Source organism: Salmo trutta, chromosome 3, assembly GCF_901001165.1.
Source record: "Salmo trutta chromosome 3, fSalTru1.1, whole genome shotgun sequence".
In the NCBI taxonomy this organism is placed as follows: Eukaryota; Metazoa; Chordata; class Actinopteri; order Salmoniformes; family Salmonidae; genus Salmo; species Salmo trutta.
Genome location: NC_042959.1, coordinates 18057078 through 18080963, shown reverse-complemented (window position 1 = coordinate 18080963; position 23886 = coordinate 18057078). Strand labels below are relative to the sequence as shown.

Below are 23886 nucleotides of genomic sequence, written 5' to 3'. Positions count from 1 at the left end.
GTAGAAGGCTGACGTTTTACGTGTTCCCAACCAATTGTGTTTTTTTGTTTGTTTCTTTGTGTTGTTTGTAACTTATTTATTTACTTATTTTGTATATAATGTTGCTGCTACCGTCTCTTATGACCGAAAATAACTTCTGAACATCTGAACTGCGATTACTCATCACAAACTGGCAGAATCCTTTTTTTCCTTTAATGAGTCCGATGAGCTCGACGTGAATGACATACTGCTTTCCTGGGAACAGGCCCAGATCCCCCTCATTTGCGTGAAGAGAAGGCAGAGAAAAAGGGTCCGGAGGGCAGGCTGCCTTCTGAGAATTCGTATGCGATCAAATAAACCCCAACTGCCGTCCATTCTGCTAGTAAATGTGCTATCTTTGGAAAATAAAATCAATGACGTACACGGAAGCTTAAACTACAAATGGGACATTCTAAACTGTAACATCTTATGCTTCACGGAGTCGTGGCTGAGCAACAACATTATCAATATACAGCTGGCTGGTTATACGCTGTATCGGCAGGATAGAACAGCGGCGTCTTTTAAGACAAGGGGCGGCGGTGTCATAATCCGTGTATGTAGGTGGCAGGGAAGTCAGGCGCAGGAGAAACCAAAGTGGCTAAAAATTGAGTATTTATTTTAAAAAACTAACTCCAAAACCAATGTACTCAATAATCCGGGTAAACAATAACCCGTCGCAAACCGATACATAATCAACACGTACATAACATAAAACAATCACCGACAAGGATATGAGGAGAAACAGAGGGTTAAATACACAACATGTAATTACTGGGATAAGAAACAGGTGTGTAAGGAGACCACACAAAACCAATGGAAAATGAAAAACGGATCAATGGTGGCTAGAAGACCGGTGACGTCGATCGCCGAGCACCACCCGAACAAAGAGGAGCATCGACTTCGGCAGAAGTCGTGACAGGCGGACAATGTATTTTTGGAAATAACAGCTGGTGCGCGATATTTAAGGAAGTCTCAAGTTTTTGCTCGCCTAAGGTAGAGTATCTCATGATAAGCTGTAGATCACACTATCTTGAGAGTTTATCTGTATTTTTTGTAGCTGTCGACAAACCACCACAGACTGATGCTGGCACTAAGACCAAACTCAATGAGCTGTATTCCGCCATAAGCAAACAGGAAAACGTTCACCCAGAGGCGGCGCTCCTAGTGGCCGGGGACTTGAATGTAGGGAAACTTAAATCCGTCTTACCAAATTTCTATAAGCATGTTGTATGTGCAACCAGAGGGAAAAAAACTCTGGATCACCTTTACTCCACACACAGAGACGCTCTCTCTCGCTCTCCATTTGGCAAATCTGACTATAATTCTATCCTCCTGATTCCTGCTTACAAGCTAAAATTAAAGCAGGAAGCATCAGTGACTCGATCAATAAAAACGTGGTCAGATGAAGCAGATGCAAAGCTACAGGACTGTTTTGCTAGCACAGACTGGAATATGTTCCGGGATTTCTCCGATGGCATTAAGGAGTACACCACATCGGTCATTGGCTTCATCAATAAGTGCATCAATGACGTCCCCCCCTGTGACCGTACATACCCCAACCAGAAGCCATGGATTACAGGCAACATCCCCACTGATCTAAAGGCTAGAGCTTCTGCTTTCAAGGAGCGGGACTCTAACCCAGAAGCTTATAATAAATCCTGCTATGCCCTTCGACGAACCATCAAACAGGCAATGCATCAATACAGGACTAAGATCGAATTGTACTACACCGGCTCTGATGCTTGTCAGATGTGGCAGGGCTTGCAAACCAATACAGACTACAAAGGGAAGCACAGCCAAGAGCTGCCCAGTGACAAGAGCCTACCAGATGAGCTAAACTACTTCTACGCTCGCTTCGAGGCAAGCAACACTGAAACATGAATGAGAGCACCAGCTGTTCTTGAAGATCCCGCTCTCCGCAGCCGATGTGAGTAAGACCTTTAAACAGGTCAACATTCACAAGGCTGCAGGGCCAGACAGATTACAAGGACATGTACTGCGAGCATGCGCTGACCAACTGGCAAGTGTCTTCACTGACATTTTCAATCTCTCCCTTTCCGAGTCTGTAATACCAACCATGTTTTAAGCAGACCACCATAGTCCCTGTGCCCAGGAACACTAAGGTAACCTGCCTAAATGACTACTGACCCGTAGCATTCACGTCTGTAGCCATGAAGTGCTTTGAAAGGCTGGTCATGGCTCACATCAACATCATTATCCCAGAAACCCTAGACCCACTCCAATTTGCATACCGCCCCAACAGATCCACAGATGATGCAATCTCTATTGTACTCCACACTTCCCTTTCCCACCTGGACAAAAGGAACACCTATGTGAGAATTCTATTTATTGACTACGGCTCAGGGTTCAACACCATAGTGCCCTCAAAGCTCATCCACAAGCTAAGGGCCCTGGGACTAAAGACCTCCATCTGCAACTGGATCCTGGACTTCCTGACGGGCCTCACAGGTGGCAAGGGTAGGTAACAACACATCCACCACGCTGATCCTCATCACAGTGGCCCCTCAGGGGTGCGGGCTCAGTCCCCTCCTGTACTCCCTGTTCACTCATGACTGAACGGCCAGTCACGACTCCAACACCATCATTAAGTTTACAGATGACACAACAGAGGTAGGCCTGATCACCAACAACGACGAGACAGCCTATAGGGAGGAGGTCAGAGACCTGGCCGTGTGGTGCCAGGACAACAACTTCTCCCTCAACGTGATCAAGACAAAGGAGATGATTGCGGACTACAGGAAAAAGAGGACTGAGCACGCCCCCATTAACATCGACGGGGCTGCAGTGGAGCTTGTTGAGAGCTTCAAGTTCCTTGGTGTCCACATCACCAAAAAACGAACATGGTCCAAGTACACCAAGACAGTCGTGAAGAGGGCACGACAACACCTATTCCCCCTCAGGAAACTATCCATGCATAGTCACTTTAGAAACTATACCTACATGTACATATTACCTCAATTACCTCAACTAACCGGTGCACCCGCACATTGACTCTGTACAGGTACCCCCCTGTATATTGTCTTCTATTGTAATTTTACTTCTGCTCTTTAATTACTTGTTACTTTTGTTTCTTATTCTTATTCATATTTTTTTAAACTGCATTGTTGGTTAGGGGCTCGTAAGTAAGCATTTCATTGTATTAGCAAAAGGTTAGCTGTAGGTTAACTGTAGTGAAATGTCGGCTATTCTCAGACGCTATAAAAAATTATTTTAAACTTCCGGCACCGACAAAGATGGCCGCCTCGCTTCGCTTTCCTAGGAAACTATGCAGTATTTTGCTTTTTTATGTGTTATTTCTTACATTGTTACGCCAGGTAATCTTAGGTTTTACTACATACAGTCGGGAGGAACTATAAGAGCAACGTCAACTCACCAACATTACGACCAGAAATACAACTTTCCCGAAGCGGATCCTCTGTTTGGCCCACCACCCAGGACAATGGATCGGATCCCAGCAGGCGACCAAAAACAACGATGCCGTAGAAGAAGGGGCAGATGGAGCAGCCTTCTGGTCAGGCTCCGTAGACGGGCACATCGTGCACTGCTCCCGAGCATACTACTCGCCAATGTCCAGTCTCTTGACAACAAGGTAGACAAAATCCGAGCAAGGGTAGCATTCCAGAGAGACATCCGAGACTGTAATGTTCTTTGTTTCACGGAAACATGGCTCACTCGAGACATGCTATCTGAGTCGGTACAGCCACCTGGTTTCTTCACGCATCGCGCCGACAGAAACAAGCATCTCTCTGGTAAGAAGAAGGGTGGGGGTGTATGCCTTATGATTAACGAGACGTGGTGTGATCATAACAACATACAGGAACTCAAGTAATTTTGTTCACCTGACTCACAATCAAATGCCGACCGCATTATCTACCAAGAGAATTCTCTTCAATTATAATCACAGTCATGTATATCCCCCCCAAGCAGACACATCGACGGCCCTGAAAGAACTTCATTGGACTCCATGTAAACTGGAAACCACATATCCTGAGGCTGCATTTATTGTAGCCGGGGATTTTAACAAGGCTAATCTGAAAACAAGGCTCCCCAAATTCTTGCAGCATATCGGTTGTGCTACCAGGGTGGGCAAAACCCTAGACCACTGTTATTCTAACTTCCGCGATGCATATAAGGCCCTCCTCCGCCCTCCCTTTGGAAAAGCTGACCACGACTCCATTTTGTTGTTCTCAGCCTATAGACAGAAACTAAAACAGGAAGCTCCCGCCCTCAGGTCTGTTCAACGCTGGTCCAACCAAGCGGATTCCACACTTCAAGCTTGCTTTGATCACGTGTACTGGGATATGTTCCGCATTGCTGCGAACAACAACATTGACGAATACGCTGACTCGGTGTGCGAGTTCATTAACCTCTCTGGGCTAGGGGGGACGCTTGCGTCCCACCTACTCAACAGCCAGTTGAATCCCGTGGCGCGTTATTCAAATACCTTAGAAATGCTATTACTTCAATTTCTCAAACATATGACTATTTTACAGCATTTTAAAGACAAGACTCTCGTTAATCTAACCACACTGTCCGATTTCAAAAAGGCTTTACAACGAAAGCAAAACATTAGATTATGTCAGCAGAGTACCCAGCCAGAAATAATCAGACACCCATTTTTCAAGCTAGCATATAATGTCACATAAACCCAAACCACAGCTAAATGCAGCACTAACCTTTGATGATCATCAGATGACAATCTTAGGACATTATGTTATACAATACATGCATGTCTGTTCAATCAAGTTCATATTTATATCAAAAAACAGCTTTTTACATTAGCAGGTGACTAGCATGTGACTAGCATTCCCACCGAACACTTCCGGTGAATTTACTAAATTACTCATGATAAACGTTCACAAAAAACATAACAATTATTTTAAGAATTATAGATACAGAACTCCTCTATGCACTCGATATGTCCGATTTTAAAATAGCCTTTCGGTGAAAGCACATAAACGTTCACAAAAAACAAACGTTCACAAAAAACATAACAATTATTTTAAGAATTATAGATACAGAACTCCTCTATGCACTCGATATGTCCGATTTTAAAATAGCCTTTCGGTGAAAGCACATTTTGCAATATTCTAAGTAGATAGCCCGGCATCACAGGGCTAGCTATTTAGACACCCAGCAAGTTTAGCATTCACCAAAGTCAGATTTACTATAAGAAAAATGTTATTACCTTTGCTGTCTTCGTCAGAATGCACTCCCAGGACTTCTACTTCAATAACAAATGTAGGTTTGGTCCCAAATAATCCATAGTTATCTTCAAACAGCGGCGTTTTGTTCGTGCGTTCAAGACACTATCCGAAGGGTAAATAAGGGTTACGAGCATGGCGCATTTCGTGACAAAAAATGTCTAAATATTCCATTACCGTACTTCAAAGCATGTCAACCGCTGTTTAAAATCAATTTTTATGCCACTTTTCTCGTAAAAAAGCGATAATATTCCGACCGGCAAAGCCTGTTTACATTCAACAAGAGAGAAAGTAAAAGCATGCTATCCCCTCATGCACGAGCCTCATTCTAAAGGCCCTCTGATAGAGCACTTGCCAAACGCGCTAGTGTGTTTCAGCCTGGGCCTTGAATTACGTCATTCAGCTTTTTCCCGGGTTCTGAGAGCCTATGGGAGCCGTAGGAAGTGTCACGTTACAGCAAAGATCCTCAGTCTTCAATAGAAAGAGCCAAGATGGACAACAACTTGTCAGACAGGCCACTTCCTGGTCAGAATCTTCTCAGGTTTTTGCCTGCCATATGAGTTCTGTTATACTCACAGACACCATTCAAACAGTTTTAGAAACTTTAGGGTGTTTTCTATCCAAATCTGTTAATAATATGCATATCCTAGCTTCTGAGTTGGTGTAGGAGGCAGTTAAAAATGGGCACATATTTTTTTCAAAATTCTCAATACTGCCCCCTAGCCCCAACAGGTTTTAAACAATGCCGCTTTATATGTTTTCATACCCTACAATACACATCTCATATGTATACACTGTACTCCGTACCATCTATTACATCTTGCCTACGCCGTACGGCCATCACTCATTTATATATTTCTATGTACATATTCGTATTCATTCCTTTACACTTGTGTGTACAAGGTAGTTGTTGTGGAATTGGTAGATTACTTGTTAGATATTACTGCATGCCCGGAACTAGAAGCACAAGCATTTCACTACACTTGCATTAACACCTGCTAACCATGTGTATGTGACAGATTTGATTTGATTTTTTATTTTTTTTTATTTACGTGAAATCAAAGAAAATTAATTGGCCATAAAAAAAGAGACGCTCTTTGCTGCGCACTTCATAGCTGATTGTTTAGCTGAAGGTGTCCTTTAACACTGTGCCAAGTGACAATTTTCTCTGTTGTGGTATTTCCTTATTGTATTAACATATTTAGCGCGTGGTTAAGCTGCTGGACAGAAACACGAACGGTTATCTAACCTCGGAGGCTTGCATCAGTGTAGAGTTTTCTTTATTTTATGAATGAAACTTTTGCTTCTCTTTCAAATTAAGAATAGTCTGATGGGTGACAATATTAGCCTATCACTTGTGAATTATATAAACTCAGCAAAAAAATAAATGTCCCTTTTTCAGGACCCTGTCTTTCAAAGATAATTTGTAAAAATACAAATAACTTCACAGATCTTCATTGTAAAGAGTTTAAACACTGTTTCCCATGCCTGTTCAATGAACCATAAACAATTAATGAACATTGCTTTTAAAAGTTTTTTTGATGCAAGTGGTGGTATTAATTTGGGATCTATCGCATCCCACAACTGTTGTAGACTATGTTTTGGAATATTTATTTATTGTTATAAGTTGATCAATAGAATGGGTCAACTTTTGTACTATGGGCGATAGCAGATTGACATAGGTTAGTGCTTTTGCTGTTCATTAGGCCTACTCATCTTGTTTGCTGACAAAAAGTAGGCTAAATGTTGACGGTTCTTCTACACTATATATGCAAAAGTATCTTGACACCCCTTCAAATTAGTGGAACCGGAATTTCAGCCACACCCATTACTGACAGGTGTATAAAATCGAGCACACTGCCATGCAATCTCCATAGACAAACATTAGCAGTAGAATGGCCTTACTGAAGAGCTCAGTGACTTTCAATGTGGCACCGTCATAAGATGCCACCTTTCCAACAAATCACTTCGTCAAATTTCTGCCCTGCTAGATCTGCCCCGGTCAACTGTAAATGCTGTTATTGTGAAATGGAAACGTCTAAGAGCAACAATGACTCAGCCGTGAAGTGTTAGGCCACACAAGCTCACAGAACGGGACCACCGAGTGCTGAAACTCGTAAAAATCGTCTGTCCTCGGTTGCAACACTCACTACCAAGTTTCAAACTGCCTCTGGAAGCAATGTCAGCACAACAACTGTTCGTCGGGAGCTCCATGAAATGGGTTTCCATGGCTGAGCAGCTGCACACAAGCCTAAGATTACCATGCATAATGCCAAGTGTCGGCTGGAGTGATGTAAAGCATGCTACCATTGGACTCTGGAAGAGTGAAAACGCATTCTCTGGAGTGATGAATCACACTTCACCATTTGACAGTCCGACGGACGAATCTGGGTTTGGCAGATGCCAGGACAACACTACTTGCCCCAATGCATAGTGCCAACCGTAAAGTTTGGTGTAGGAGGTATAATGGTCTGGGACTGTTTCTCATGGTTCGGGCTAGGCCCATTAATTCCAGTGAAGGGAAATCTTAATGCTAAAGCATACAATGACATTCTAGACAATTCAGTGTTTCCAACTTTGTGGCAACAGTTTGGGGAAGGCCCTTTCCTGTATCAGCATGACAATGCCCACGTGCTCAAAGCTAGGTCCATACAGAAATGCAGCCCTGACCTCAACCCCATCAAACACTTTTGGGATGAATTAGAATGCCGACTGCGAGCTGGACCTAATCGCCCAACATCAGTGCCTGACCTCAGTAATGCTCTTGTGGCTGAATGGAAGCAAGTCCCCACAGGAATGATGTAACATCTAGTGGAAAGCCTTCCCAGAAGAGAGGAGGCTATTATAGCAGCAAAGGGGAGACCAACCCCATATTAATTCCCATGATTTTGGAATGAGATGTTTGACGAGCATACTTTTGGTCATGTAGCATAACATCTTCAATATGCACCTCGAAATTCGATAAGAGGGACGAACGCAGTTGCATCCCCCATGTGTCTGTCTGTCTTAGCTGAGATGGAAATTATAATTATTCATTATTATTATATTCATCCCAAGGGCACAATGGCCAATTTGGCAGCAAAATGAATGGATTTCTTTAAGGGGCATTATGGCCACACAAGGGGGATGTCACCGAGAAATTCAAGGCCTGGTGAGAATATTATCAAGTGCTTGTCAAATTGCGAATGAGAGACTGATGAAGTGTGTGCAGCCTGCACAAGAAACAAATCAGAGCTTGTGCCTTTCATACGACTTTTTTCAAATTCTCTTTAGTCGCATCATTTAGCCTTAAAATGTATAAAAAAATCTAAACATATAGCCCAGTGTTCGTGTCACAACTAAAGTTGCATATATAACCTGTTTCTTTGTTAACCACTCAACACAGAATATCCGCATGCGTGCACTTCATTGGAAATCACTTGGAGAAAATATCCTTTCTATTTTATTCAGCTATGTTCAACCTTCATACTATAAAATAATACAAAATAATTCCACGGAATTCTTGGCAAATCTTTTCTGCTAAATGAGCTATTGTAGCTCACAGCCATATGGCATAGCCATATCAGGGCCTAACATAAGGACAACTCAGAGTATGCTATTCTGTTCTTCTGAAATAGACTACATTTTCTTCATGTTTCTTTAGACCTGTGTATAATAAATTATAGAATTATTGTGACGGTGTAGGCTATATTTATTCTACTTTTTAAAATGTAGATGTTCCAAAGGTCTGCATCAGTGGCTTCTAGGCGATGCATCCTAAATACAGTGCATTCGGAAAGTATTCAAATCCCTTGACTTTTTCCACATTTTATCACTACAGCCTTATTACGTTACAGTTTTTTCCTCATCAATCTACACACAATACCTCATAATGCCAAAGCAAAAGCAGGTTTTTAGAAATGTTTGCTAATATATATTTAAAAAAAATAAACTAAAATGTTACATTTATATACACACTACCATTCAATGCTGATGTTGAGACTGGTGTTTTGCAGGTACTATTTAACGAAGCGGCCATTTGAGGATTTGTGAGGCGTCACTGTAGGGATGGTGCCAGGTTTCCTTCAGACGTTTGGCATTCAGGCCAAAGAGTTAAATCTTGTGTTCATTGAACCAGACAATCTGGTTTCTCATGGTCTGAGAGTCCTTCAGCTGCCTTTTGGCAAACTCCAAGCGGGCTGCCATGTGCCTTTTACTGAGCAGTGGCTTCCAACTGGCCACTCTACCATAAAGGTCTAGTGGAGTGCTGCAGAGATGGTTGCAGAGATGTTGTCCTCCTGGAAGGTTCTCCCATCTCCACAGAGGAAGGCTGGAGCTCTGTCAGTGTCACAACATCGACGGAAGGTGGTGCCCCTCCTCGCCCGGGAGGCGCTCGGCGGTCCTTTTTTAAAATTCTGTTGGTTAGGTCTTGTTTAGTTGGCACTTGTTTCTTATTAGTTCATTAGTGGGGGAGGATATTTAGTCATTCTGTGTAGTTTGTGCTGTGTGCATGATTGTTTGTTGTCAAGTGTTACGTGTTTGAGGTACAGGGTTTTTTCCCCTCTGCCTGTGGGTTTCAGTGCAGCGTGTTTTCGGCTGCGTCCCTAATCTGTGTGCGGGCTGTTTGTTTTGGGCATTTGTTTTTCCTTGCCCTGCCTTACCTGTTTTCTGGGCAATGTGTGGATATATAATAAATATTTTTTGTGTGTTCACGGACTTGAGTCTCCTGCGTCTGACTTCAACCCTCCTGTTTCCTGGTGAACACTGCCAGTCAGAGTGACCATCGGGTTCTTGGTCACCTCCCTGAGCAGCCAGCTTTAAGAAGAGTATTGGTGGTTCCAAACTTCCATTTAACAATGGAGGCCACTGTGTTTTGGGGAACCTTCAATGCTGCAGAAAGTTTTTGGTACCCTTCCCCAGATCTTTGCCTTGACACAATCCTGTCTCGGAGCTATACAGACAATTCCTTCGACCTCATGGCTTGGTTTTTGCTCTGACATGCACTGTCAACTGTGGGATATTATATAGACAGATGTGTGCCTTTTCAAATAATGTCCAATCAATTGAATTTACCACAGGTGGACTCCAATCAAGTTGTAGAAACATCTCAAGGATGATCAATGGAAACAGGATGCACCTGAGCTCAATTTCGAGTCTCATAGCAAAGGCTCTGAATATTTATGGTATTTCATTATTTTTATTTTTTTGTAGATTTGCTAACTTTTCTAAAAACCTGTATTCACTTTGTCATTATGGGGTATTGTGTGTAGATTGATGAGGATTTTTTTTTATTTAATCCATTGTAGAATAAGGCTGTAACGCAACAAAATGTATAGAAAGTGAAGGGGCCTGAATACATTCCGAATGCACTGTATGTCACGGGTAAGCGTATCCGAGCATATGTGCCCTATCCGAGAATAGAAGATGACGCGCTAGGTTAGCTGTAGGTCAGCTGTAGGTTAGCTGTATGTTAGCTGTATGTTAATAGAATACAGTTTGATACTCTTATGTCTATTGGATGGCATATTCTCGCTGGCTTTCATTTTGGATAGATGGGTAAATCAACACTCAGACTGAATTGAGATGTTTGTACATATGATTGTAGGGTTGTAGTTATAGAGAATTAAACTACATGTTAATATGGTATTTCAGTTTGATTGACAGCTGTATTGATGTCTCTGTTTGTCCTTCCTCAGGGATCATCTCTACGTTCCTCCATGTCCACCCATTTGGAGCCAGCATCGAATACATCTTCTCTTACCTACAGCAGCTGGACACCAAGGTACTGCTGGCACACACACACACACACACACACACACACACACACACACACACACACACACACACACACACACACACACACACACACACACACACACACACACACACACACACACACAGTGAGATGAGCAGCAGGAGCTATCCTGGCACCCTGATCCAACACACACCGTTCTGGCACCCTCAAAAGAGCCCCCGAAGTGAACTGAACTGAGACCATCTTGAGAGGTGGTTCACTTGAATTCCGTGGTCCATTTCCCTTTTTTAGGGCAATGTGAACACAAAGCTCCCCAGGTTCACTTGTCATTATTCCCGCACCACACACTAGACTATTGCAACACCATTTCCCCTGCCATAACCCCTCGCATTGGTGCCACAATAGAGCGAAGATGATGTGCAGGTTCTCGGATATTGATTAGCGATTGTCAAGGATGCACAGAAATTCCAAAATATTCGTGGAGTTTTTAGTTCAGATTATTAGTTTGCTGTATGTGATCTTTAGGCTAAGAGAGCTTTGTACCCTGTTTATTCCATTGTGGGGTTTGAAAAGACAACATATTTGGTGAAAATCACGACATAGGTTACTAAATAAATTCTAGCTTCTAAAGGGGCAGTAGCCTACATTGGGTGTACAATTTTCAATTACAGCATTATTTAATCTGCAGTTATTCTTCTGCTATTTATTCTGTTACAAATAATATTTACATGTTAATAGCATCTTCTGATTACAAGTAGGTACACTACCATTCAAAAGTTTGGGGTCACTTGCAAATGTCCTTGTTTTTGAAAGAAAAACAATTTTTTGCTATTTAAATAACATTCAATTAATCAGAAATACAGTGTAGACATTGTTAATGTTGTAAATGACTCTTGTAGCTGGAAACAGATGATTTTGAATGGAATATCTACATAGGCGCACAGAGGCCCATTATCAGCAACCATCACTCCTGTGTTCCAATGGCACGTCGTGTTAGCAAATCCAAGTTTATCTTTTTAAAAGGCTAATTGATCATTAGAAAACCCTTTTGCAATTATGTTAGCACAGCTGAAAACTGTTATTTTGATTAAAGAAGCAATAAAACTGGCGTTCTTTAGACTAGTTGAGTATCTGGAGCATTTGTGGGTTCGATTACAGGCTCAAAATGGCCAAAAACCAAGACTTTCTTCTTAAACTTGTCAGTCTATTCTTGTTCTGAGAAATCAAGGCTATTCCATGCGAGAAATTGCCAAGAAACTGAAAATCTCATACAACATTGTGTACAGGCAGTGGCTCGGGTGGTTGTTGTCCTTGATGATCTTTTTGGCCTTCTACCAACTTGGTAGAACTGGAGTTGTTTAACCTGTTGGGGCTAGGGGGAAGTATTTGCACGGCCGGATAAAAAACGTACTCGATTTAATCTGGTTACTACTCCTGCCCAGTAACTAGAATATGCATATAATTGTTTGATTTGGATAGAAAACACGCTAACGTTTCTAAAACTGTTTGAATGGTGTCTGTGAGTATAACAGAACTCATTTGGCAGGCCAAAACCTGAGAAGATTCTGTACAGGAAGTACCCTGTCTGACCATTTCTTGGCCTTCTTTGTCATCTCTATCCATAACAGAGGATCTCTGCTGTAACGTGACACTTTCTAAGGCTCCCATAGGCTCTCAGAAGGCGCCAGAACGTTGAATGATGACTCTGCAGGCCATGGCTGAAAAACAGTAGCGCATTTGGTAAGTGGTCGATCTGAGAACAATGAGATGGGTGCGCAAGTGCACGTGAAGAATCCATTTTACTTTTTCAGTCTTTGAACGAAAACAATGACTCCCGGTCGGAATATTATCGCTATTTTACGAGAAAAATCGCATAAAAATTGATTTTAAACAGCGTTTGACATGTTTTGAAGTACGGTAATGGTATATTTTGATTTTATTTTAAATCTACTAATTATATGCATATTCTAGTTTCTGGGCAGGAGTAATAACCAGATTAAATCGTGTACGTTTTTTATCCGGCCGTGAAAATACTGCCCCCTATCCATAACAAGTTAACGTTCTGGGAACCTGGTCTGTAAGAGAGGGTAAACACAAAACGGGTAATAAACATGGCCCACCTTGCCTGGTGAGGATTCAGTCTCCTCGCTTCCCAGATGTACTCCAGATTGCGGTGGTCAGTCCAGATGAGAAAGGGGTGTTTAGCCCCCTCAAGCCAATGTCTCCACACCATCAAAGCCTTGACAACAGCCAAGAGCTCCCGGTCCCCCACATCATAGTTTCGCTCCGCCGGGCTGAGCTTCTTAGAGAAGAAGGCACAGGGGCAGTGCTTAGGTGGCGTACCCAAGCGCTGAGAGAGCACAGCTCCTATCCCAGCCTCAGACGCGTCCACCTTCACTGTCAATTGCAAAGACGGATCCGGATGAGCCAACACAGGAACCAAGGTAAAGAGAGTCTTCAGTTTCCTAAAAGCCCTGTCAGCCCCAGTCGACCACTGCAAGCGCACCGGACCCCCCTTCAGCAGTGAGGTAATGGGAGCAGCTACCTGACCAAAACCCCGGATAAACCTCCGGTAGTAATTGGCAAACCCTAAAAATCGCTGCACCTCCTTTACCGTGGTGGGAGTCGGCCAATTACGCACGGCTGCAATGCGGTCACTCTCCATCTCCACTCCTGACATGGATAGGCGATACCCTAAGGAGGAGACGGACTGTTGAAAGAACAGGCATTTCTCTGCCTTGACATACAGCTCATGCTCCAACAGGCGACCAAGCACTCTGCGCACCAGGGACAAATGCTCGGTGCGTGTAGAGGAGTAGATCAGAATGTCATCGATATACCGCTACACCCTGGCCGTGCAGGTCCCTGAAAATCTCGTCTACAAATGATTGGAAGACTGATGGAGCATTCTTCAAACCGTACAGCATGACAAGGTACTCATAATGCCCTGAGGTGGTACTAAATGCTGTCTTCCACTCGTCTCCATCTCGGATACTACGCACTCCTGAGATCCAGTTTAGTGAAGAAGTGTGCCCCGTGCATTAACTCAATCGCCGTGGCGATCAGAGGTAGCGGGTAACTGTACCCCACCGTAATTTTATTGAGACCTCGATAATCAATGCGCGGGCGAAGACCTCCATCCTTCTTCTTCACAAAAAAGAAACTCGAGGAGATGGGTGAAATGGAGGGCCGAATGTACCCCTGACGCAGGGATTCGGAGACATATGTCTCCATAGCCACTGTCTCCGCTTGCGATAGGGGATACACGTGACTCCTGGGAAGTGCAGCGTCTACCATGAGATTTATCGCACAATCCCCTGTCGATGGGGTGGTAATTGAGTCACCTTCTTTTTACAGAAGATGAGAGCCAAATCGGCATATTCGGGGGGAATGCGCACGGTGGAGACCTGTTCTGGACTTTCCACCGTAGTAGCACCAACGGAAACCCCTACACACCTACCTGAGCACTCTCGCAACCACCCCGTTAGAGCCCTCTGTGGCCAAGAAAAAGTGGGGTTATGACAAATTAACCAAGGTAGACCCAGCACCACGGGATACGCAGGAGTGTCCATAAGGAAAATACTCATTTTTTCCTTGTGACCCCCCTGCTTCACCATACTCAAAGGAGCTGTGGCCTCCCTGATTAACCCTGACCCTAATGGTCGACTATCTTAGGTGTGAACGGGGAAAGGCAAATCCACGGGTACAATGGGGATCCCTAAACTATGAGCAAAAGCTTGATCAATGAAATTCCCAGCCGCACCTGAATCTACTAGCGCCTTATGCTGGGAGCGCGGGGAAAAATCAGGTAAAGTAACAGACACAAACATAAGTGCAACAGAGGGCTCTGGATGAGAATGGTGCCTACTCACCTGGGGTGGCGCCAGAGCGCCCTGCCTGTTACCTCGATTCCCAGAGGAACCTACCCAGCACCGACCAGCAGTGTGACCTCTGCGGCCACAGATGGTGTGCGAGCGGGAACCCCCTCTGGTCTCCCTGTGCACCCCCTCTCCCAGTTCCCTGGGTATAGGAGAGGGGGTGCGGGAGGATGGAACCACCAGACCCCGATCTGGATGTCCGCGAGCAGCCAGCAGGTTGTCCAGCCGGATGGACAGATCCACCAGCTGGTCAAAGGTGAGGGTGATGTCTCTGCAGGCCAGCTCCCGACGGACGTCCTCAAACAGACTACAACGGTAATGGTCGATCAGGGCCCTGTGATACCATCCCGCACCGGCTGCCAGGGTCCTAAACTCCAGGGCAAAATCCTGGACACTCCTCGTCTCCTGCCTCAGGCGCTCACCCACTGCTCTGCCCTCGGGTGGATGGTCAAAGACTGCCCGAAAACGGCAGGTGAACTCCTCATAATGGTCCAATGCTGCATCATCTCCTCCACACACAGTGCTGGCCCACTCCAGGGCTTTCCTGGTGAGGCACGAGACGAGGGAGAAACTCTTCTCACGGTCAGATGGAACTGGGTGGACCGTGGCCAGGAAAAGGTCTAACTGTAGTAGGAAACCTCGGCAGGTGGCAGCACTTCCGTCGTACTCCTGAGGCATGGATAGACGGATGCCACCGAGTTCAGGTTGAGAAGGGGTGCTCAGGATAGACCCCGGTTGGGCTGGTGGAGGCGCTGGAAAACCTCCCTGTCTCTCCCTGCGGTCCATATTCTGGACAACGCAATCCATGGCGGCGCATAGATGGTGAAGCTTCTCCTCATTTTCCTGGACGCGCTTCATATTTTGGTCAGAGATTCTGTCATCGTTGTGTGTGTAGGTGGCAAGGAAGTCAGGAGAAACCAACTTGGTAAAACTGGAGTTGTTTAATAAATAATAAACAAACACGAACTCCAAAACCAACGTACATAAAAATGACATAGGTAAAAATACCTGTCGCACACCAATAGAAAAATCAATAACAAATAAAACAATCTCGGACAAGGACATGAGGGAAAACAGAGGGTTAAATACACAACATGTAATGACTGGGATTGGAAACAGGTGTGTAGGAAAACAAGACAAAACCAATGGAAAATGAAAAATGGATCAGTGATGGCTAGAAGACCGGTGACGTCGATCGCCGAGCACCACCTGAACAAGGAGGGGCATTGACTTTGGCAGAAGTAGTGACAATATTACTGCATGATTGGAACTATAAGCACAAGCATTTCGCTACACCCGCATTAACATCTGCTAACCATGTGTATGTGACAAATACAATTTGATTTGAATTTGATTTGACACACACACACACACACACACACACACACACACACACACACACACACACACACACACACACACACACACACACACCGAGCTGTCCTGTCTCCTCGCTCCAACACACACACAATGCCATGGATTAAGAATCCTCACTGGGTTGACATATGGGCCTGATGTATGCCAGAGCCCCACTGCGCAGTTTGAGCCTCCTGGCGCAGTCAGCCTTGAATCCCCTAGTGCAAGCAGAGTCCCATGGTGCAGCCAAAGTCTTCTTGTGCAGTCTCATCTAATTTCAGGCCCTTGATGCAGGCTCCGCTTCAGGTTTGAGTTGGGGTTGATGCTAAGCCATTAACTTTCCTCTCCTCTCACTCCCTCCAGATACAGTGTATGCAATTTTCTTGTATCTCCCATAGCTCCAGTACTGTAGACATAAGGAAAGTATATCTCTCTGTATCTCCCAATGCTTCAGTACTACATACATGAATATAGGATATACAGTTGAAGTCGGAGGTTTACAAATACATTTAACTCAGTTTTCACAATTCCTGACATTTAATCCTCATCTTAGCTCAGTTAGGATCACCACTTTACTTTAAGAATGTGAAATGTCAGAATAATAGCTGAGAGAATTATTTATTTCAGATTTGATTTCTTTCATCACATTCCCAGTGGGTCAGAAGTTTACATACACTCAATTAGTATTTGGTAGCATTGCCTTTAAATTGTTTAACTTGGGTCAAACATTTCGGGAAGCCTTCCACAAGCTTCCCACAATAAGTTAGGTGAATTTTGGCCCATTCCTCCTGACAGAGCTGGTGTAACTGAGTAAGGTTTGTAGGCCTCCTTGCTCATACAGGCTTTTTCAGTTCTGCCCACACATTTTCTATGGGATTGAGGTCAGGGGTTTTGTGATGGCCCCTCCAATACCTTGACTTTGTTGACCTTAAACCATTTTGCCACAACTGGAAGTATGCTTGGGGTAATTTTCCATTTGGAAGTCCCATTTGCGACCAAGCTTTAACTTCCTGACTGATGTCTTGAGATGTTGCTTCAATATATCCACATCATTTTTTCCTCATGATGCCATCTATTTTGTGAAGTGCACCAGTCCCTCCTGCAGCAAGCACCCCCACAACATGATGCTGCCACCCCCGTGCTTCACGGTTGGGATGGTGTTCTTCGGCTTGCAAGCCTCCCCCTTTTTCCTCCAAACATAACGATGGTCATTATGGCCAAACAGTTCTATTTTTGTTTCATCAGACCAGAGGACATTTCTCCAAAAAGTACGATCTTTGTCCCTATGTGCAGTTGCAAACCATAGTCTGGCTTTTTTATGGCGGTTTTGGAGCAGTGGCTTCTTCCTTGCTGAGCGGCCTTTCAGGTATGTCGATATAGGACTCGTTTTACTGTGGATATAGATACTTTTGTACCAGTTTCCTCCAGCATCTTCACAAGGTCCTTTGCTGTTGTTCTGGGATTGATTTGCAGTTTTCGCACCAAAGTCCATTCATCTCTAGGAGACAGAATGCATCTCCTTCCTGAGCGGTATGACGGCTGCGTGGTCCCATGGTGTTTTACTTGCATACTATTGTTTGTACAGATGAACGTGGTACCTTCAGGCATTTTGAAATTCACCAAGTCCACAGACTTTTTTCTCTGAGGTCTTGGCTGATTTCTCTTGATTTTCCCATGATGTCAAGCAAAGAGGCACTGAGTTTGAAGGGAGGCCTTGAAATACATCCACAGATATGCCTCCAATTGACTCAAATGAGGTCAATTAGCCTATCAGAAGCTTCTAAAGCCATGACGTAATTTTCTGGAATTTTCCAAGCTGTTTAAAGGCACAGTCAACTTAGTGTGGAGTAAACTTCTGACCCACTGGAATTGTGATACAGTGAATTATAAGTGAAATAATCTGTCAGTAAACAATTGTTGGAAAAATTACTTGTGTCATGCACAAAGTAGATGTCCTAACCGACTTGCCAAAACTATAGATTTTTAACAAGAAATGTGTGGAGTGGTTGAAAAACGAGTTTTAATGACTCCAACCTAAGTCTATGTAAACTTCCAACTTCAACTGTAGGTGTGGGTTTGTCAAATCAAATCAAATGTTATTGGTCACATACACATGGTTACCAGATGTTATCGCGAGTGTAGCGAAATGCTTCTGAAATGTTTCTAGATCCGGCAGTGCAGCAGTATCTAACAGGTAATATCTAACAATTCCACAACAAAACCTAATATCTAACAAATTCCACAACAAAACCTTATACACACAATCTAGTAAAGGAATGGGATAAGAATATATAAGTATAAAATATTTGGATGAGCAGTGACAGAGCGGCTAAGATGCAATAGATAGTGAAGGATACAGTATACATTATATACATATGAGATGAGTAATGGGAGATATGTAAACATTCTTAAAGTGGCATTATTAAAGTGACTAGTGTTCCATTTATTAAAGTGGCCAATGATATAAAGTCTGTAGGTAGGCAGCCGCCTCTCTGTGCTAGTGGTGGCTGTTTAACAATCTAATGACCTTGAGATAGAAGCTAATTTTCAATCTCTCTGTCCCAGCTTTGATGCACCTGTACTGACCTCGCCTTCTGGACAGAAGCAGGGCGAACATGCAGTGGCTCGGGTGGTTATTGTCCAAGATTATCTTTTTTTGCCTTCCTGTGACATTGGGTGTTGTAGGTGTCCTGGAGGGCAGGTAGTTTGCCCCATGTGATGTGTTGTGCAGACCGCACCACCCTCTGGAGAGCCTTGCAGTTGTGGGCGGTGCAGTTCCCATACCAGTCGGTGATACAGCCCGACAAGATGCTCTCAATTGTGCACCTGTAAAAGCTAGTGAGGGTTTTTGGTGACAAGCTAAATTCTTTCAGCCTCCTGAGGTTGAAGAGGCGTAGTTGCACCTTCTTCACCACACTGTCTGTGTGCGTGGACCATTTCAGTTTGTCTGTGATATGTACACTGAGGAACTTAAATGTTCCACCTCCACTGCTGTCCCGTCAATGTGGATGGGGGGGTGCTCCCTTTGCTGTTTCCTGAAGTCCACGATCATCTCTTTTGTTTTGCTGACATTGAGTGAGAGGTTATTTTCCTGACACCACACTCTGAGGGCCCTCACCTCCTCCCTGTAGGCTGTTTCGTTGTTGTTGGTAATAAAGCCTACCACTGTAGTGTCATCTGCAAATTTCATGTTTGAGTTGGAGGTGTCCATGGCCACGCAGTCGTGGGTGAACAGGGAGTACAGAATGGGGCTGAAAACGCACCCTTGTGGGACCCCAGTGTTGAGGATCAGCAGAGTCGAGATGTTGTTTCCTACCTTCACCACATTGGGGCGGCCCGTCAGGAAGTCCAGGACCCAGTTGGACAGGGCGGGGTCAAGACCCAGGGTCTTAATGATGAGTTTGGAGGGTACTATGGTGTTGAATGCTGAGCTGTAGTCAATGAACAGCATTCTTACATAGGTATTCCTCTTGATGGGATAGGGCAATGTGCAGTGTGATGGTGATTGCATCGTCTGTGGACCTATTGGGGCAGTAAGCAAATTGAAGTGGGTCGAGGCTGACAGGTAGGGTGGAGGTGGTATGATCCTTGACTAGTCTCTCAAAACACTTCATGATGACAGAAGTGAGGGCTACGGGGCGATAGACATTTAGTTCAGTTACCTTAGCTTTCTTGGGAACAGGAACAATGGTGCTCATCTTGAAGCATGTGGGGACAGCAGACTGGGATAGGGATTGATTTAATATGTCCGTAAACACACCAGCCTGCTGGTCTGCGCATGCTCTGAGGACAAGGCTAGAGATGCCGTCTGGGCTGGCAGCCTTGCGAGGGTTAACACATTTAAATGTTTTACTCACGTTGGCCACGGAGAAGGAGAGACTACAGGCTTTGGTAGCGGGCCGCGTCAGTGGCACTGTATTGTCCTCAAAGCGCACAAAGAAGTTGTTTAATTTCTCTGGCAGCAAGACCTTGATGTCCGCGACAGGCTGGTTTTCTTTTTGTAATCTGAGATTGTCTGTAGACCCTGCCACATACGTCTCGTGTTTGAGCCGTTGAATTGCGACTCCACTTTGTCTCTATACTGACACTTTGCTTGATTGATTGCCTTACAGAGGGAATAACTACACTGTTTATATTCGGCCATATTTCCAGTCGCCTTGCCATGATTAAATGCGATGGTATGTGTTTTCAGTTTTGCGCGAATGATGTCATCAATCCACGGTTTCTGGTTAGGGAAGGTGTTAATAGTCACAGTGGGTACATCATCTCCTATACACTTCCTTATAAACTCACTCACCGAGTCAGTGTATACTGTACGTCAATGTTATTATCTGAGGCAACCCGGAACATATCCCAGTCCATGTGATCGAAGCAATCTTGAAGCGTGGAATCCTATTGGTCAGACCAGCAATAGATATCACAGGCGCTTCCTGTTTTAGTTTCTGCCTATACGAGGGGAGCAACAAGATGGGGACATGGTCAGATTTGCCAAAAGGAGGGCGGGGGAGGGCCTTGTAGGCATTCATCTTGTGATGAGTATTGTGTTGGTGTTGGCGTTTGTCACTCAGATCAGTTCTTCTGAGATGTGGGGCTCTGAGTTTGTAGGAGTGTGTATCAAATCTGTGTGTAACGTTTGTATTGTGATTGTATCTGTGGATGTGTGCCTGTGTATGTATCAAATCTGTGTATTTACAGTGTGTGTATGTTTGTTTCAGATAAACACCGGACAGGTGGGGGCTCTACTGGGTCGGCTGCCCTGTACCTTCAGACAGGAGCTGACAGGGGTGGGCGCCAGCCTGGAGAAACGCTGGAAGTTCTGTGGTTTCGAGGGAATCAAGACCAAATAGAGCATTACAGAGACACAGCGGATATCACAGGGACACAGAAGAAACAGCATTGGGCTGCATTATGAGGACACTAAGGATACAGCCTCTGTGTACGTGACAGAGAGGATGACAGAGAGGAGAGACCTCTATAACACCTCCAACACCACACTGCTCTGCTCTGTGCCCGACTCTGCAACACCTCATGAGATAAAACACTGGGAGTCCCAGAGGAGTATCAGTCCAAAGGTGCCAGGGGATTTGCTGTTAGTCCATCACATTGGCGGACTGAACCGTTCTCAGAGCCTCTAACTGGTTAACTCTGCTGCCAATCAACCAAGACTACTACCCATGACCACGTTCAGTTGCCAAACGTTGTTGAAAGTTGCAAATAGAAATGCCATGAATAGCCAACATGATTCCTCGGTCAACTTGTTCGGAGAGGCATGTTTGTTCTATGTGGTACATTTCTATCGGAAAGTTCCTAAATGTTGTGGCCTGCTGAACGTGCCCCAGGGAGGATATCAGGGTCTGCTGAACACTTTCCACTTCTTTCTGCCTTTCTCTTTTCTCTCTTTTGTTCCGTGTTTGAGCAATTCTATAAATAGATTGTATATATTACCATACTTTCTGTATGGGCATCGTCATACCAGATGACTTCAGGAGCTATCAGGTGGTTGTTGTTTGTTTTCCATGTGAACCAACTGAAAATTCTCAATCAATGTGTATTCAGTTTTAATTTAGTATTCAGTGCTCTTTGTTTGAACTCAAAGAATAATCAAGGCCCAACAATTAGCATTTCTTATGCCCACGTCTAGGTAGTCCCTCCCCGCTACTGTCTGCATTTTTCTGTTTGGTACCTAATGAACACGACCCTGGTAAACATAATGGACCTCCAGTAGTTGGCAGGGGTAATAGCGTTTTTATGAGTATACCTTCACGTGGTAGGGGTGGTAGGTAGCCTAGGTTAGAGCGTTGGGCCTGTAACCTAAAGGTCTCTAGTCGAATCCCGAGCTGACAAGGTGAAAAATCTGTTGATGTGTTCTTGAGCAAGGCACTTAAAACCTGTTGAGGACAGACGTTCCGCTAGCGGAACCCCGCTCCGTCTGTGGAACCCCTAGCCAACAGCCAATGGCATCGCACGGCGCGAAATACAAAACCAACTAAAATACCACAATTCAATTTTCTCAAACAATCAACTATTTTACACCATTTTAAAGATAAGACTCTCGTTAATCTAACCACATTGTCCGATTTCAAAAAGGCTTTACAACAAAAGCAAAACATTAGATTATGTTAGGAGAGTACATAGACACAAATAATCACACAGCCATTTTCCAACCAAGCATATATGTCACATAAACCCAAACCACAGCTAAATGCAGCACTAACCTTTGATGATCTTCATCAGATGACACTCCTAGGACATTATGTTATACAATACACGCATGTTTTGTTCAATCAAGTTCATATTTATATAAAAAAACAGATTTTTACATTAGCATGTGATGTTCAGAACTAGCATACCCACCGAAAACTTCCGGTGAATTTACTAAATTACTCATGATAAACGTTGACAAAAAACATAACAATTATTTTAAGAATTATGCAAGAACTCCTTTATGCAATCGCTATGTCCGATTTTAAAATAGCTTTTCGGCGAAAGCACATTTTGCAATATTCTGAGTACATAGCTCGGCCATCACAGGCTAGCTAATTTGACACCCACCAAGTTTGGGGCTCACTAAACTCAGAATTACTATTAGAAAAATTGGATTACCTTTGCTGTTCTTTGTCAGAATGCACTCCCAGGACTTCTACTTCAACAACAAATGTTGTTTTGGTTCCAAATAATCCATAGTTATATCCAAATACCTCCGTTTTGTTTGTGCGTTCAGGTCACTATCCGAAGGGTGACGCGTGAGCGCATTTCGTGACAATTATTTTTAAATATTCCATTACAGTACTTAGAAGCATGTCAAACGCTGTTTAAAATCAATTTTTATGCTATTTCTCTCGTAAAATAGCGATAATATTCCAACCGGGCAATGTTGTATTCATTCAAAGGCTGAAAGAAAAAAAATGGAGAAGTCTCGTGACCGCGCATCTCCAGTCTCACTGTCCCCAGGCTGACCACTCACAAACAGAGCTGCTGTACTTTGCCCAGAGACAGCAGACACCCCATTCCACTTTCTGGCGGATTTAGAGAGCCAATGGAAGCCTTAGAAAGTGTCACGTTACAGCAGAGATGCTGTATTTTTGATAGAGATGCAACAGAAGGACAACAAATTGTCAGAAAGTGCACTTCCTGTATGGAATCTTCTCAGGTTTTGGCCTGCCATATGAGTTCTGTTATACTCGCAGACACCATTCAAACAGTTTTAGAAACTTTAGAGTGTTTTCTATCCAAATCTACTAATTATATGCATATTCTAGTTTCTGGGCAGGAGTAGTAACCAGATTAAATTGGGTACGTTTTTTATCCGGCCGTGAAAATACTGCCCCCTATCCCAAAGAAGTTAACCCTAATTGCACCAGGTTCGCTGTTGATAATGGCAGACCCTAGCTATGATCCCACCCTCCGAGGGTGTATGCAAAAACCACATTTCCAATTCACACGTGTATTAAAACGCACTTGTACATATGTGGAATAGAACAAATATAAGCGCCCACCAAATTATTATAACGCAGTGCCTTCCTGTTGTGGTTAGTTCATTTGAGGATTGTTGGGATTGTTTGTTTGTTTGTTTGTATGTTTTTATTTTCTTATTTTACTTGATATCTACCATACTTGATGTCTTACTGTGTAAAAAAAAAAGTTTTATCATCATATTCTGCATAGTAGTACAGTG

At 43.9% G+C, this 23886-nt stretch overlaps 1 protein-coding gene across 1 annotated transcript in view; it reads left to right on the top strand.

The window, feature by feature from the left end:
- LOC115169740 (ecto-NOX disulfide-thiol exchanger 2-like) overlaps nucleotides 1–22041 on the top strand; it is a 400179-nt gene extending 378138 nt beyond the window's left edge. Inside the window, exons 14-15 of the mRNA XM_029725656.1 lie at nucleotides 10919–11004; nucleotides 20927–22041. Of these exons, the coding sequence (XP_029581516.1) occupies nucleotides 10919–11004; nucleotides 20927–21058 (218 nt within the window). The 3' untranslated portion in view covers nucleotides 21059–22041. The remainder of the gene's footprint in view (nucleotides 1–10918; nucleotides 11005–20926) is intronic.
- Nucleotides 22042–23886: the final 1845 nt, after the last annotated feature.